Raw genomic sequence first — 18,161 nt, 5'->3', positions numbered from 1 at the left:
TTTGTCAGTTTCTTTGTTTGTAAATATTTTCTCCCATTGTGAGGGTTGTCTCTTCATCTTGTTTATGGTTTCCTTTGCTGTGCAAAAGCTTTTAAGTTTCATTAGGTCCCATTTGTTTATTTTTGTTTTTATTTCCATTACTCTAGGAGGTGGGTCAAAAAGGATCTTGCTGCGATTTATGTCATAGGGTGTTCTGCCTATGTTTTCCTCTAAGAGTTTTATAGTGTCTGGCCTTACATTTAGGTCTTTAATCCATTTTGAGTTTATTTTTGTGTATGGTGTTAGGGAGTGTTCTAATTTCATTCTTTTACATGTAGCTGTCCAGTTTTCCCAGCACCACTTATTGAAGAGGCTGTCTTTTCTCCATTGTATATTCTTGCCTCCTTTATCAAAGATAAGGTGACCATATGTGCGTGGATTTATCTCTGGACTTTCTATCCTGTTCCATTGATCTATATTTCTGTTTGTTTGCCAGTACCATTCTGTCTTGATTACTGTAGCTTTGTAGTATAGTCAGAAGTCAGGGAGCCTGACTCCTCCAGCTTTGTTTTTCTTTCTCAAGATTGCTTTGTCTGTTTGGGATCTTTTGTGATTCCATACAAATTGTAAAATTTTTTGTTCTAGTTCTGTGAAAAATGCCATTGGTAATTTGATAGGGATGGCATTGAATCTGTAGGTTGCTTTGGGTAGTATAGTCATTTTCACAATACTGATTCTTCCAATCCAAGAACATGGTGTATCTCTCCATCTGTTTGTATCGTCTTTCATTTCTTTCATTAGTGTCTTATGGTTTTCTGCATGCTGGTCTTTTGCCTCCTTAGGTAGGTTTATTCCTAGGTATTTTGTTCTTTTTTTTGCAGTGGTAAATGGGAGTGTTTCCTTAATTTCTCTTTCAGACTTTTTGTTGTTATTGTGTAGGAATGCAAGAGATTTCTGTGCATTAATTTTGTATCCTGCAGCTTTACCAAATTTGATTTACTCTAGTAGTTTTCTGGTGGCATCTTTAGGATTCTCTATGTATAGTACCATGTCATCCATAGACAGTGACAGTTTTACTTCTTCTTTTATAATTTGTATTCCTTTTATTTCTTTATCTTCTCTGATTGCCATGGCCAAAACTTCCAAAACTATGTTGAATAATAGTGGTGAGAGTGGGCACCCTTGTCTTGTTCCTGATCTTAGAGGAAATGCTTTCAGTTTTTCACCATTGTGAATTATGTTGGCTGTGGGTTTGTCATATATGGCTTTTATTATGTTGAGGTAGGCTTCCTCTCTGCTCACTTTCTGGAGAGTTTTTATCATAAATTGGGTGTTGAGTTTTGCCAAAAGCTTTTCTGCATCTATTGAGATGATCATATGGTTTTTATCCTTCAGTTTGTTAATATGGTGTATCACATTGATTGATTTGTGTATATTGAAGAATCCTTGCATTCGTGGGATAAACCCTGCTTGATCATGGTGTATGATCCTTATAATGTGCTGTTGGATTCTGTTTGCTAGTATTTTGTTGAGGATTTTTGCATCTATGTTCATCAATGATATTGGCCTGTAGTTTTCTTTTTTTGTCACATCTTTGTCTGGTTTTGCTATCAGGGTGATGGGGGCCTCATAAAATGAGTTTGGGAGTGTTCCTCCCTCTGATATATTTTGGAAGAGTTTGAGAAGGATAGATGTTAGCTCTTCTCTAAATGTTTGATATAATTCTCCTGTGAAGCCATCTGGTCCTGGGCTCTTGTTTGTTGGAAGATTTTTAATCACAGTTTCAATTTCAGTGCTTGTGATTAGTCTGTTTATATTTTCTATTTTTTCCTGGTTCGGTCTTGGAAAGTTGTACTTTTCTAAGAATTTGTCCATTTCTTCTAGGTTGTCCATTTTATTGGCATATATTTGCTTGTGGTAGTCTCTCATGAACCTTTGTATTTCTGCAGTGTCAGTGAGTAACTTCTCCTTTTTCATTTCTAATTTTATTGATTTGAGCCCTCTTCCTTTTTTTTCTTTATGAGTCTGGCTAAAGGTTTATCAATTTTGTTTATCTTCTCAAAGAACCATCTTTTAGTTTGATTGATCTTTGCTATTGTTTCCTTCATTTCTTTTTCATTTATTTCTGATCTGATCTTTATGATTTCTTTCTTTCTGCTAAGTTTGGGGTTTTTTTGTTCTTCTTTCTCTAATTGCTTTAGGTGTAAGGTTAGGTTGTTTATTTGAGATTTTTCTTATTTCTTGAGGTAGCATTGTATTTCTATAAACTTCCATCTTAGAACTGCTTTTGTTGCACCCCATAGGTTTTGGGTCCTAGTGTTTTCATTGTCATTTCTGAGTAGTATTTCATTGTATGAATATCATATTTTCTTTATCAATTCACCATTTGATGCTCAAGTGGGTTGTTTCCAGTGCTCAGCTATTATGAGTAAATCTGCTGTGAAATTCTTGTACAAGTGTTTGTGCAGATATGTCTTCATTTTTCTTCAGTAATACTCACTGTGGAGTTTTATTGTTAGTTTTCATCTGCATGAGTAGAACAGTACTGGCTGAGCAATTCTCCTCCTTTTATTTATTTATTTTTTTATAAATTTATTTATTTATTTTTGGCTGAGTTGGGTCTTTGTTGCTGTGCGTGGGCTTTCTCTAGTTGCGGCAAGTGGGGGCTACTCTTCATTGCAATGCACGGGCTTCTCATTGTGGTGGCTTCTCTTGTTACGGAGCATGGGCTCTAGGTGTGCAGGCTTCAGTACTTGTGGCTCGTGGGCTCTAGAGCACAGGCTCAGTAGTTGTGGCTCACAGGCTCTAGAGCACAGGCTCAGTAGTTTTCACGCACGGGCTTAGTTGCCCCGCGGCATGTGGGATCTTCCCAGACCTGGGCTCGAACCCTTGTCCCCTGCACTGGCAAGCAGATTCTTAACCACTGCACCACCAGGGAAGCCCTCTCCACCTTTTAAAATTTGAAAACGAATGCTTTTTTGACAAGTAATTCTAATGTTTCTAGTAAGGAAGGTCGTGTTTCAAGGCTTTGGGAAGTATACTGTTGGACACTTATGTTCATCTATTTATCATTTATTTATTCAACCAATATTTATTAAGATCCCATATGACAATTGGGGATGTCTTATTATAGTCTGGGTATTAGATGATATTAAAGATTTATTGTTTACTTTGTTAGAGCATTAATGTCATGGTGGTTATGGTTTTTTTAAAAAGTCTTCATGCATACTGAAGTATATTGAAAAAGAGACAGACAGGAAATTTTCTATATAATTTCAAACAGTAGTAAACAGAATGGTGTGATAGAGCAGAGATTACAAACTAGAGGTATATGCGAGGAATTGGACCCAGAGATATATTCTGTTTGATCTCTAATGTGTCTTTTAAAACTTGGCATTTTTTACTAATTTTTAACAATTAGAATATTTCTGCATGAAAATCCACATTTTTGGCTACTCTTGAAAACTCAGACACTGGTAACATTCGATCTGCATTTCCCCATGGCAAAAATTAGCTAGAGCTGAGTAGTAGCCACTCTTTTTAAACACGGCACGAATTCTCAGGTTCTTCACTCACTACTCACTGTTCCCTGGACCCTTGAATCATTTGTTTGCAGCCCTCATGATATAGAGTAATAGAGAAGGCTTCTCTGAGGCAATGTCATTTGATCTGAGACCTTAATAAGAAAAAGTAACTTGCAGAAATTCCCTGGTGGTCCAGTGGTTAGGACTCAGTGCTTTCACTACCGGGGCCAGGTTCAATCACTGGTCAGAGAACTAAGATCCCACAAGCCATGCAGAGCCACAAAAAAAAAAAAAAGTAACTTGCCATGCTAAGGGTTTTGGAACTCCATTGAAGGTTTTTAGTGGAGAGTGATATGATCTGATTTAGATTTTAACAAATCACCTGGCTATTCTGTAGAGAATGTATTGTGAGGGGGCAAGAATGAAAGCAAAGTAAATAATTAGGCAGCTATTGCAGTCATCTAAATTAGAGGTGATGGTGGCTTAAACTGGACAGTGGCATTTGACCGTATCTTTAAAAACATGTTGAAGGAACTAAACATGCATGTCCCTCTCCCCTCCTTGTTACCTCAATTATACCCATACTTTGGTCACCACCACCACCACATTGCTAGAATGAACACAGAAACTCTGCTGAATTAATATTTCATTATGTTGAACCAGTTATGTGTGCTTAAGGTACACTTTAGGTTTAATTATTATATTAGCTCAAATTTTCATAATTTTAGTTGTTACACTTAATAATCGCATTAAACAGTCATACTCTATCAATGAACACAGAGAAAATTAGAAGGAAAGGAAAATGTCTTTCATCTAAGGAAATAAAGAAAAGAAGGAAGGAGTTAGAGAGGGGAGGAGAACTGATTTTTTGTATCATACTTACAAAGTGAAAAGAATCCTGAACTAAAGGGTCAGAAAAACTGTAGTAGTCACAGCCTTGCCACTTGCTTACTGTGTGATTTTGTGTAAGTTACTTGACATGGCTCAGGTCTTTATTTTCTATATCTGTGGAATGGTCAATTGAACTAATTTGTTCTAGAATGTCTCTTCTATTCTTCAAATTCTTATTCTAAGAACCACATTCTTTACCATGCTTTAGGAGTTTTATCCACCTCATACAATCCAACCTCTGGAGACAGGAGATAAATTATGAATCCTGTTTTCAGATAGGAAAGTTGGAATAAACAGAGGCTAAATGATTTTCCCAAGATAACTCAAGCAATTGACAGTATAGTTTGTTTCATAATACAGAATTTTATGATCAGATATCCAGATATGAAAACCTTTCCCCTTACACTCATCCCCCAAAAGGTGCTTTTAAGATTGATCCAACAGGGAAAAAATACATACCACAATTCTCTTACGTGATCTGTCTTTTGCTTGGTAACTTGAAATGAGATGAGTTTGAGTACCTGTAATCAGTGTATAACAAGTAATCCAGATTGGCTAGTAAGATATATGGTGTCATATTGATCCCTAACCAGTGCTAACCACCTTATTTTTCCTATAGCCGTAAGGTTCTGTGACCGGTGCCATTTGATCAAGCCAGATCGCTGCCACCACTGCTCTGTCTGTGCCATGTAAGTGACAGCCATAATTCCCCTGGGCTGAGCTTGGCCACTGATGGTTGCCTTAAAAACCAAGTGACTGATCCTAACATGTTGATCCTAAAGAGCATTTCCTTTCAATCATAATGAGCACATGCCAAATACCCTCACAGGGATGATGATGATTCAAACTATTATAAAGATAGGAAAAAGAAATAAAACTGCATTTTTAAAAATAAACATTTTATTTTAGAACAGTTTTAGATTTCTGGAATTATTGTAAAGATAGTTCTCATACGTCCCACACCATTTCCCATGTAATATCTTACATTAATATGGTACATTTCTTACAATTAATGAACGAGCATTGATTTTTTATTTTTAGCCGAAATCCATACTCTATTTAGATTTCCTCAGTTTTTCCCTGATGTCCTTGTTCTGTTCAAGGATCCTATCCAGGATACCATACTACATTTAGTTGTCATGTCTTCTTAGGCTCCTCTTAGCTGTGACAGTTTCTCAAACTTTACTTGTTTTTGATAACCTTGACGGTTTTTAGAATTGTTGGGTATTTTGCAGAATATCCCTCAGGTGGGATTTGTCTGATATTTTTCTCGTGATTAGATTTAGATAATGTCTTTTGGGGGAGGAAGACCAGAGAGATTAAGTGCCATTCTCATTATATCATATCAAGGGTACGTACTATAGACATGACTTATCACTGCAATGTTAATCTTAATCATCTGACTGAGGCAGTGTTTGCCAGATTTCTCCACTGTAAAGTTACTCTTCTTCCACCCCCACTCCATACTGTACTCTTTAGAAGGAAATCTCTGTGTACAACTAAAGGAATGAGAAGTTATGCTTCCCCCACCCTGCCTTGCAGGCAGAGTATCTACATAAATTATTTGGAATTCCTCTACATGGGAGATTTGTCTCTTCTCCCTCATTTATTTATTAAATCATTTACTTATATCAATATGTGGGCATGGACAATCATTTCAGATTTGGGGTTATAAGTCAATACTACTTTATTTTGTTACTTAAATTGCTCCAGCTTTGTAAAATCCCATTTTTATGCTAATAAATATAAGCTTCATGTCCTTCTTCTTGAGTGCTTGTTCCATCCATGTTTCACTTACCCTTGATTCAAGCACAGGCTGCAGTCATGTTTTCTTCTTTACTTTTATTAAACTAAGTAAATAAAATGAGGAGAGGTATCTTGGACCTATTCTCTGTGTCAGTATCCTAGAGTTCCCAATGCCTTCTAAAGGTTGGAATTTTAGGCATGTAACTTGCTGCCAGCATGATCCTAAAGTTTTGTGATTGGCTCATCCTAGGAACAACTGAGGACAGAATAGTTTTGGAGAAGCTATAGTGGAAATCTAAGAATGAGTGTACTGGGACCATGTAAAAATACTGGTGATACCCTGAGTTCAATTCTGAAGTTTATCACACTGTATTTTGTTCCTTTTGTAGGTGTGTATTAAAAATGGATCATCATTGCCCTTGGTATGTCCTTTTGATTAATTTCTCCCCTCTAATAGGGTCAAAGTTGTTCAATGCCTACTTTCCTAAGCATAGTTGTAAAATGCCTGTTTCCCCTACCATAATTCATTGGGCTTTGTATTTGTGTGGGGAACAGGGAAGGCGTAACATTTTAAAGCAAGAATAAATATACCACCAAAGGTGTGATCGTGAATTCCTCGTGTCACAGAGCTAATGGTCTCTTGTCCATTAGCTATAATAACGAAAGAGAGTACAGATAGTTGTCCTCTTTGACATTACATAATTCAGTTCTTTTTTTAGCTGTCTTGATGTTTGAAAAACTCTAGATTGTTAATTTAAGCAATTCTCCAAATTTTGTATGTCTGACCTAGAGAACCAGTATGAAATCATCTAACTATAAAGAGAACATGCCATACTATACTAAGTATAGCTGCAGAGATTGTAGTAGGTTTTCAGCATCCAAGATCCAGGTTTGCTTGGGTGTGTCAGGAACCAGTCCAGAACTGTTAGGTAGGCCAGCTGTCTCTGTGTCTGTAAATAAAAGGAAAAACAAGTGAGACATGAACTTGTGTTTCCAGTCTGTTCCTATTAAGGGACTTCAGTTTCTGTTGAGTTTCTACACAACAGATAATGAAGCAGCAGGGGTAACATAGTTCACTCTGTATCAGTGTGTTCTAAATCAATGGATCCTGATTTCAAATTAGTTTTTCTTTTTTTCCTTTTTTAGGGTTAATAACTGCATTGGATTTTCCAACTATAAATTCTTCCTTCAGTTCTTAGCTTATTCTGTTCTCTATTGCCTGTACATTGCTACAACGGTCTTCAGCTATTTCATCAAATACTGGAGAGTAAGTTAAAAAATCCAGAAGGGTCCCCCCACCAAGAATAAATACACACCTATTCCAATCTGTGACATTGTTCACATTATCTTTTTTTTTTTTTTACATTTTGAAGTAGCTAATACTGAAGTAATCAGAAGGGAAAGCACAGAAAACAAGTTTCCCATGTTAAATATGCTGAGATTTAGGAGGCTGTTATTTAGATGTCAGTTAAAGTTTCTATCGTACATGAGAATCTTGTTGGGCCTCCAGGAACCTAATCTCTTGAGACTTACTGATTCTTTACAATGTATTTATCTAATCAAGTTTTAAAAATCCACTTCTTACCAATTTTAGGTTTGAAAAATGTTGAAACTAATTCTAAATCCCTAGTTTCCTAAGAAAAAGGCTGTCAACGCACTCCCTCATTGTCAGAAAATACTTTCTAAATCCCTGTTCAAAGGAAGTTGCAAAATTCCTGCTGGACAGAAAGATTCATTAACTCATCTTCACAAAAGACCAAAATGAAAAGGGAGAGTCTTATTTGAACTTTGTATGACAAACTCTGGGTAGGGTATTAGGAGAACTGAGTTCTAATACTGGCTCTGCTACCTGCTTCACTGGCTCATTGCCAAGATCAAATGAAACATGTTGAGGGACTTCCCTGGCAGTCCAGTGGTTAAGACTTAGCCTTCCAATGCAGGGGGTGCAGGTTCGATCCCTGGTCAGGGAGCTAAGATCCCACATGCCTCGCGGCCACAAAACCAAAGCATAAAACAGAAGCAATATTCTAACAAATTCAATAAAGACTTTAAAAATGGTCCACATCAAAAAAAAAAAAAAAACAAAAGAAAGAAATGAGGAAATCATAAGATATTATCCAGTGCAAGGTTAAAAGAAAAAGATTAACCTTACACTGGATAATACCTTTAAAAAAATGAAACAGATGTTGAAAGTATTTTACTTTTCAAAACATGATTCCAATCATTATAATGAAATCTTTTTTAAAATCCTACTTTCACCTTTCTTCTACTTGAAGATATCAGTTATATCCCATCTATTTCCAAAAAAATTGAAGGCAGATTTTCAGTTTACATATGTATATGGGGTCTGCAGCAGTATAGTGATTTTTTTTTTAATTTCATGCCAATGGACTCCAGAAGATATGTCTTTCCCACATACAACTACAATACAGTTACTAAGACATTATAACCTTACATGATGAGGGCTTTCCAAACTGAACCTGAATAGCAAAAAGCAGATGTGGGCAAAGCTACTAGTTATTACTTTAGGAATTGCACAAGAGCCTGTATAACAGGAATATCTCACCTCAGGGGGAGAGGTAAAGCACATAAATCCTGTGAGTAGAATATAGATTATAATAAACTGGAGAAAAAAAGGAGAAAGGCAAGGCAGTGAGAGCCTAAATAGCTGAGAATATTTAAATTATTAATTAGTGCTTTGATCCCTACTAGTGTAGAAAATATAGTGTAGAATATTATAGAGGTATGGGCTTTGCATTCTCCCTTCGACCTGCTTAATCAATTCCAATATTTAATAACTTTAAGAATCAGGAATTATATAATGCATATCAAAATCTTCAACTCAGGGATATAAAAGTATAAGCAGAAATGAAGTTTTATTATAAATTTTTCCCAAATACAAAATGCTTCATCATCCTGGTGTCTCTTCTTTGGCCCCTTTCCACATCGCAGGATCTCTTATCTATTGCCCAGGTTTCCATGACCTTTTTGGCATTCTATTCACACACTGAGCCACTACCATAAAAAAAATCTCCTGCAACCAATTCAGCAGGGAAAGTGTCAGCCTTGGTCTTCACTACAGACTTTACTTGGTCCTTAACACAGTAGGCTACTGTTTAAAAACTACCCTTTGATAACAGAGTAAACAATGTTGTATTTCATACATTTTGCCTTTGGCCCTCCTAGTCAGCCAATAATCAAATACCACAATGCCAGCCAGGTGCTGTATGCTTCTTTTACCCTTGAAAGATAATATCTAGATATGAATTAATCTCCAGAAATGTGCCAGTATTCACAAGCAAGGGGTGAAAATAGCCTTGCCCTTTTCCTATTCCTTCATTTTTTTCTCCACAATAAACTAGCTCATGCCTGACAGATGCCAGGCGAGGAAACCTGTCCTGGCTTGCCCTCATAATGAAAAGAGCATTGACAGTTCAGAGAAATGCTTCTTTGCAGTCTCTTCAGCCAGAGAGCACTTTGGTGTGGTTTAAAGATGGCTTTCTCAGTTCAAATTGAGTCTCCCCTAAAATGAAAAGTAAACACTGCCATGTATTTTAAAAGCCATGTATCAAGGAGACTAGCTGTGCTCCTAAGAATAGCAACCTCCATTTGTACTTTACCATTTTCAAAGCACTTTCATATCTATTATATCATCTTATCCTCACCACAACCTTGTGAACTAGGTAGAGCAGGAATTATTAGTCTAATTTAAAGGTGATAAAACTGAGGGTCATAGTAGTTAAGTGATTTGCTCAGGATCACCCAGCTTCTAAGTTGCAAAGTGAGAACTTGAACTTGTCTGACTCTTAAGCCCAGTAATCTTAAACACTGTACCATGTCCTACTGCCCATTATGGTCCTACTATAGAGAAGCTCTAGCTCCTTTGAAGTAAAGAATTCAGAAGACCATCAGATTGTGCTTCTCCTCTCAATATTAACTTAAAGAGTAGCACTTTGATAGGAAATCGATATTTGACTTATGAAAAAAGTAGTAATATACACCTCCCACATTGGGCCATGAATCTCCTCATAGAGGCTATGAATTCTTTTAGAACTAAGATAATAGGATTAATCTACCAATATTCCCCTGAACTGTTTCTGGTGGTTATTGCTTTGAGTAATTTAGCTTGGTTATCTCCTGAGTAGGTAATTTTCAACATAGGGCCATCACCCTCTTCTAACAAAAAAGAAAGTTAAATATTAAGGACTTTATCAAGGGACAACACAGTAGATATGCTTTGGCAGACAGAAGAGAGTTCTATAAGAGCAATTAGGGAAGGGAAAGACTTGAAGCTCAGCCCCTCAGAGTGTGAACTGACTTTATATCAGTCCCTCCTGCCCAGCCATTTCCTATTGTCCATTTAAACATGAAAGATAAGAAGTAAAATAAATGTGAGCTTTAAAAGCTTTTAAAAACTTATTAAGAAAAAGTAGAGATTATGAAAACAAAAACACAGCCAGGCAAAAACCACTACAAAATCTTTCCTATAAATTCAAAATGAAACAAACAAAAACCAATCAAATTCAATTTGGGTGCTTAGGCCAAGATTTTGTAGAGGAATCATTTCAAAAAGGAGCTTCACATAAAAGTTCCTGAAGGTCAAAATCCTTGGTGTAGCTATTTCCTGGGGTGCTCTGCCCCCAGGTAAATTTCACCCAGACCACCCCTCAGCTGAAAGCATCTGACTGGTTTACTTCACCTTATCTTCATCCTTCAAACACATATTGTCTGGAAGATTCCTAATATTTCCTTACATCAAAATAAATATAAATCTCCTCTAAGAGACGAAAAAAATCTGTACCATCTGAATTTGCCAAGTGTTTCCAAGCCTTAACTTTCTCCTTCCAAACTGTAGTAGAACTAGATCCTAATGTCAAGGTTGACTTCAACCAAGAATCACCTTTACTACTCAAGAGCATTTGGAAATATTTCAAAGCAATTCATCACACCAAAACAATGATCAGCACAGGAAAGGGGGAAATAAAGAAAAGTCTTTCTCCCAAATTCTTACTCCAAAATTGAAAATGTTTTCTAAAGTTCTCTTCAGAAGACAAAATGTTACATGCTGTGCATGCTATAGAACTTTAGAAAATTCATTCTAGTCTGGGGCTGCTTTAAAAAAAAAAACAAAAACTGTTGCCATATGGAAAATGAGATGTCCCAGCTAACTATAAAAATCTTTAGCTACCTACTTTTACAATTGCCTGTCAAATCTTGCATGATTTTACTGTCTAAACAGCTGTTTCACGGGATGTAATATACCAGCACATTCTACTTCAACTATAAAAAACAAACACACAAAATTTGCAGTAGCTTTAAAATCAAGTCGACTTAGAGGTAGAACATTTTAAAATTCTACCTATGTGTTTTAACTTCCTACATATATCACTGTGACATTTTTAGCACACATATATCCAAAGAAACATGACATATAAAGTATTCCAGAATAACCCACCTTGAAACAAGAGGATGAACCATATGACCTCAAGATCACCTCTAGCCAATGACTCAAAATTTACAAACTAAATGGAATACAAGATTTAAGAGGTTGCATACCAGTTATGGCTTCAGTATACTCTTTTAATCTTACCCATTTCTAATTGGTACATTATATACTGTATTTTACACTGAACTGCACTTAAGCAAAGATCCATTTTAGGCTGTGTAGGCTGATAGCATATCCATAATAAGGTATGGTCATCCACAGAAAGAACTGTTTTGTAAAAATTTTACAAAATCTACTTTTTTAATTACAGCTAGACATTTTATACATATGGAAGAAAGTACTAACCTATACAGAAAAACTAGCCAAACCTTATGACTTTAATCCTTTGTTTCTGTTTGTTTATTATTTCTTTTCTAGGGGGAATTGCCCAGTGTTCGCTCTAAGTTCCATGTCCTTTTTCTCCTCTTTGTGGCCTGCATGTTTTTTGTCAGCCTTGTGATTCTCTTTGGTTACCATTGTTGGCTTGTCAGCAGAAACAAAACCACCTTAGGTAAGACTGGATATTAAGACTAGGAAAAAAACATATGACTGTATATCCCTGTGACCTATGGATTGTTCCCAGGGAAGAGAAAAACTTCCAATGAAACATTTCACCTGCAGTGACATCTCTTTGCCTCCAAACGGAAACAGATGTAAACACGTTTTACCAAACTGGAGAACCATAGTGAATGAAGCTTACAGACTAAAGAGAACATTAGTGAATAAAACCTCACACAAAACCAAAAATGACCATTGCTTTTTATAGTTCATTCTGGGTAATAGCTCCCCAGATTTACAGCTTGAAAATTTTGAAGGGGTGTTCACATAAGGAAGTGAAGGAAAGAATCAGTACAGAAGGGAGCATCAGAAGGAGGAATTCAAGGTCAATAAAGATAGAAAAATCTAATTTATTGAACACTTCTAAAAACAGAGTCCTGAGAAAAAATCCAAACCAACAAATCATTGAATATCTACAGTTATCAAGGAGCTGTGTAGGGACTGTGGGAATGAGATAAACACATTGAACAAGTGAGTCTCTAGAAAATGAGCACAAGAAATGAAAATTTTTCTCTGAAAATTTTTCCATTACTCTATACTCTGGGCTTTTATTTGGAGAATTGCATTTCTGATGGATCCAGTGCAATAGTTGTTTTCATGGTGAAACAAATATTTATACTGTACACAGATCAATGCATGAGGGTTAAGGAGAAAGTATCCAAATAATGAATGTTTAGCTAAGATAAATTTGAGGAAAGTATAGTGCAAAAGCCACTATACTTTTGGAATTCATTTGCTAATAATGATAACAGCTAAAAAAGTATTTGCACTTATTTTCTAAACCAAATATATATGTAGCACTTAGTTGCTAGGGTAGTAGATTAGCATATTTGGCTTAGAGATCACCTACAACATAGAAAAGTACTAAAAGCTTCATGATAACACAATCTGAAAACAAAGAACAAAAGGGAAATGGCCAGATGCAGCCAGAGTCCAACAGTGAAAGTGTTTGCTTAATGGGATAAATGTGTATCTAAAAATAATGTGCACTAACATGGTCCAATTTCTCATAGTCGTTGAGGTGATTATAGTTCACCCATTGACATTTTTTCTGGAATAAAACTCAATTTCTTACATTGCAGCCTTCAGTGTGAACGTGTTCATTTCTGAAATGTTTCAAAACCAAATCAATGTCATTACCATCTCTTTATGTGTCATTACTTTTGTCCCAGCTCTAAATATAGAGACCATTTGGCTGTTACTGCCATTTAGATTCAAATAAAGTGCTGTTAGATTTGTTCTTTCACTCCTTACATGCAGTACAAAATACATACTACCCCATGACTGTTCAATTATTTCTACCATCATGTGTTTCTTCTGCATTTTTTTAAAGAGTGTACCAATTCTTTATATTTAATAACAAACTTACTTTGTATTAAAGTGATTAAGCTGGTTTTTACCAAGTAATTTAGCAATAACTAAGAATGAGGGGTCTATGCTACCACAGCAAAAAAATATTGTAGAAGCAAGTCACATTCATGGAGAACTGTAAAATTGTAATGGTCCTGATTATTGCTCTCTTCTTCTTTTCTTCAACTTCCCTACCCTGCCATAGAGGCCTTCTGTACTCCAGTGTTTACAAGTGGCCCAGAGAAAAATGGGTTCAACCTTGGCTTCATCAAAAATATCCAGCAGGTGTTTGGAGATAACAAGAAGTTCTGGTTAATACCTATTGGGTCCAGGTAGGTAATTATTACCACTGAAAGAAGTTGATGCTGGACCATGCCTTGAAGTAGCAAATCCAATTTTGACTGTATTATGCACTAGATATCAGTCCAATGTAAAACTGTATTTCCCGAGTTTTTCATTACTAGGTTAGTAAAGATAAATCAGGTGGTGAGGGCATGATAAAATAAACATTCTCATGCTTTGTTTGAAGCACTGTAAACTGGTACCAGTCATTTGTAAATGAATTTGGTTTTTAAACAACTCTGTTGTTTTTCTTCTGTATATATTTGTACATATTTTTAATCACAGTATACATACCACTTTGAATTTTACATTTTCCACTTAAAGTATAGTAAACATTTCCCCTTATTGTGACATAGTCTTTATTTTCTTAATTTATTTATTTTTGGCTGCATTGGGTCTTCATTGCTGTGCGCAGGCTTTCTCTAGTTGCGGCGAGCAGGGGCTACTCTTCATTGTGGTGGCTTCTCTTATTGCAGAGCATGGGCTCCAGGCATGTGGGCTTCAGTAATTGTGCATGTGCACTCAGTAGTTGTGGCTCGTGGGCTCTAGAGGTCAGGCTCAGTAGTTGTGGCACACAGGCCTAGCTGCACTGTGGCATGTGGGATCCTCCTGGACCAGGGATTGAATCCGTGTCCCCTGCATTGGCAGGCAGATTCCCAACCACTGCACCACCAGGGAAGCCCTGTGACATAGTTTTTATAGCCATTACTTTTAACTACATCATATTCCAGCCAGTGGGGAAATATATATTCCCATAGTGTTGGATGTTTAGTTTGTTTCCTAATTATTGCCTGGAAATAATGCCACAATGAACATTTTTGTGCCTAGTTTATCTCTAGCTTTAGAATAATTCCCAGAAATGGAATTACTGGAACAATGGACTTGGAGATTCTTACGTTTTTTTGATATATACAAACATGTGGACTTTCTATCCTGTTCCATTGATCTATATTTCTATTTTTGTGCTGATACCATACTGTTTTGATGGCTATAGCTTTGTAGTATAGTCTGAAGTCAGGGAGCCTGATTTCCTCCAGCTCCGTTTTTCTTTCTCAACATTGCTTTGGTTATTCGGGGTCTTTTGTGTCTCCATACAAATTTTAAGATTTTTTGTTCTAGTTCTGTGAAAAATGCCATTGGTAATTTTATGGGGATTGCACTGAATCTGTAGATTGCCTTGGGTAATATAGTCATTTTGACAATATTGATTCTTCCAATCCAAGAATATAGTATATCTTTCCATCTGTTTGTGTCATTCTTCGATTTCGTTCAGCAGTGTCTTATAGTTTTCGGAGTACAGGTATTTTGCCTGCTTAGGTTTATTCCTAGGTATTTTATCCTTTTTGGTGCGATAGTAAATGGGATTGTTTCTTGAATTTCTCTTTCTGATCTTTCATTGTTAGTGTATAGAAAAGCAACAGATTTCTGTGTATTAATTTTGTATCCTGCAACTTTACCAAATTCACTGATTAGTTCTAGTAGTTTTCTGGTGGTATCTTGAGTATTTTTTATGTATAGTATCATGTCATCTGCAAACAGTGATAGTTTAACTTCTTCTTTTCCAATTTGGATTTCTTTTATTTCTTTTTCTTCTCTGATTACTATAGCTAGGACTTCCAAAAGTATGTTGAATAAAAGTGGTGAGAGTGGACATCCTTGTCTTGTTCCTGATCTTGGAGGAAATGCTTTCAGCTTTTCACCATTGAGTAGGATGTTAGCTGTAGGTTTGTCGTATATGGCCTTTATTATGTTGAGGTATGTTCCCTCTATGCCCACTTTCTGGAGAGTTTTTATCATAAATGGGTGTTGAATTTTGTCAAAAGCTTTTTCTGCACCTATTGAGATGATCATATGGTTTTTAGTCTTCAATTTGTTGATGTGCTGTATCACACTGATTGATTTGTGGATATTGAAGAATCCTTGCATCCCGTGGATAAATCCCACTTGATTATGCTGTATGATCCTTTTAATGTATTGTTGGATTTGGATTGCTGGTGTTTTGTTGAGGATTTTTTCATCTATGTTCATCAGTGATATTGGCCTGTAATTTTCTTTTTTGTGGTGTCTTTATCTGGTTTTAGTATCAGCATAATGGAGTTTCCTTAAGAAACTAAGAATAGAGCTGCCATATGATCTTGCAATCCCACTCCTGGGCATATATCCAGAGAAAAACATAGTCTGAAAGGATACATGCACCCCAATATTCACTGCAGCACTGTTTACAATAACCAAGACATGGAAGCAACCTAAATGTCTATAGACAGATGAATGGATAAAGAAGTTGTGGTACATATACACAATGGAATATTACTCAGCCATTAAAAAGAATGAAATAATGCCATTTGCGGCCACATAGATGGACTTAGAGATTGTCATACTAGGTGAAGTAAGTCAGACAGAGAAATATCGTATGATATCAATTATGTGGAATCTAAAAAAAATGATACAGATGAACTTATTTACAAAACAGAAACAGACTCACAGACTCAGAGAACAAACTTATGGTTACCAGGAGCGAAGTGGGAGGGGGAGATATTTAGGGAGTTTGGGATTGACAAACAAAATTGTATATCACTATATTGTACACCTGTAACTTATATAATATTGTACAACTATACAACAATTAAAAAATAAAATAATTTATAAATGAAAAAACAAATATATGGAGAAGAAAAACAACAGAGGGGAAATATACCCCCAAAATGCTCTAAGTGGGCAACAGTCTTAGAAATTATTTTTCTTTTCTCCACTTTTCATATTTTGGGATTAAATGCTTATATTACTTTCATGGAGGGAAAAGTTAAAGTTTTTAATTTAAACAAGAATAAAAAGCAAGAACAAACAAAGATTGATCTAGAGATTCTAGGTAATTCTTATAATTGCAACAGGAATGAAGAGAAAGAAATGAAGGAGAGATCAGCTTGTGTCCTCTGAGTGACTTCATGAACCAGATTAAAACTACCATCAACTAAACTAGCTCTGGAGCAAAGCTTATTTATAGGCTTCTTGCAATGCCCTTTCAATCCATTCTTCAGACAGGGATACAGCCATTTGTTCACTTATTTGAGGAAAATTTGCTGGAGTAAGGTGGTAATTAAGAAAGATTTTCTCCTCTTCATTAATAGCCCTAGTAGTTCCTCTGTACCAGTTAGTGTTTTACAGGCTCATTTATTTAAGAGCTGTGGTATATCCTATGCCCTGGCTATAAATCACAAGACAAAACTGTGTCAGTGGGTAATGTTGATTAATAACTAATACCAACAATTATTTGCACCCCACTCACACACATACATACACAAACACACACAATATCACTACGCCAAAGGGAGGTCTAAAATGAGTCTTCTTTGGAATAAAGAACAAGAGCAAAAATCAAAGCCCACTCACTTATAATCAGTATAGTTACATCCTCTGTAGAGAACTATCAATTCTGGGGGAGGATAATTGCCCCCAGGATCTGCACTCTTAGAAATGCCTCACTTTTGCTCTGTCTCCCAGCTTCTAATAACGTTTCTGCCATACAAGCCAAATAACAGGGCATTCAGCCATTATTATTATCTATCACCAATTCACAGCACCTTATCGCCAGTTAATTCAATGATTCTTCTTTTTTATTCAAACAGAAAGTCACAAAAATTATAATCATCCTCGTCAGTACACTCAGTCCCATGTAATTAATTTTTTTTCATCTTGATCTTTTGTTAGCACTTTTATGAATTCATCAGTTTTCCATTGGAGTTCTGAAAATGCTTATTCATTCAGCTCAGCAGTATAGTCAGTTACCAGAAACCTGTACTTCTCAGAGTCTTTTCCATGAATTCCTTGAAGATGAAACCCTTTTATAGGATCATTTTTGCAAAACCATCAGAGTACACCCAGAACTGTCTGTAAATGACAAAAGACTTAAATATGATCATGGTTAAAGATTTGATGAAAGTTCATAATAATGCAATTGACAAGGAAATTTAGTTATTTCTGAGATATACATTTTAAAGTAATAACTAGAATTATGACACTATACTAGAACATATAAGATTTTTAGAAATTTCATGTAATTTCTGAAACATTTATATTAACATATTTCCATACAAATAACCCAAAGAAAGTTTAGTATTAGTTGTTTTTTGTTTGTTTGTTTTTTTATACTGCAGGTTCTTATTAGTCATCAATTTTATACACATCAGTGTATACATGTAAATCCCAATCGCCCAATTCAGCACACCACCATCCCCACCCCACCGCGGTTTTCCCCCCTTGGTGTCCATACGTTTGTTCTCTACATCTGT

The 18,161-nt window shown here is 35.9% G+C and overlaps 1 protein-coding gene across 3 annotated transcripts in view; it reads left to right on the top strand.

Annotated features, from left to right (window-relative positions):
* Positions 1-18,161, top strand: part of ZDHHC15 (zDHHC palmitoyltransferase 15) — a 130,273-nt gene that overhangs the window by 63,707 nt on the left and 48,405 nt on the right. For all 3 annotated transcript variants that reach the window (XM_082447435.1, XM_082447436.1, XM_082447434.1), the window contains exons 5-9: positions 5,014-5,083; positions 6,530-6,562; positions 7,287-7,407; positions 12,004-12,136; positions 13,739-13,865. In XM_082447435.1, the coding sequence (XP_082303561.1) occupies positions 5,014-5,083; positions 6,530-6,562; positions 7,287-7,407; positions 12,004-12,136; positions 13,739-13,865 (484 nt within the window). The remainder of the gene's footprint in view (positions 1-5,013; positions 5,084-6,529; positions 6,563-7,286; positions 7,408-12,003; positions 12,137-13,738; positions 13,866-18,161) is intronic.

Source organism: Balaenoptera physalus (genome assembly GCF_965194825.1).
Source record: "Balaenoptera physalus genome assembly, chromosome: X".
Classification (NCBI taxonomy): Eukaryota; Metazoa; Chordata; class Mammalia; order Artiodactyla; family Balaenopteridae; genus Balaenoptera; species Balaenoptera physalus.
Note: the sequence above shows the minus strand (reverse complement) of the source record. Positions and strands in the feature narration are given on the sequence as shown.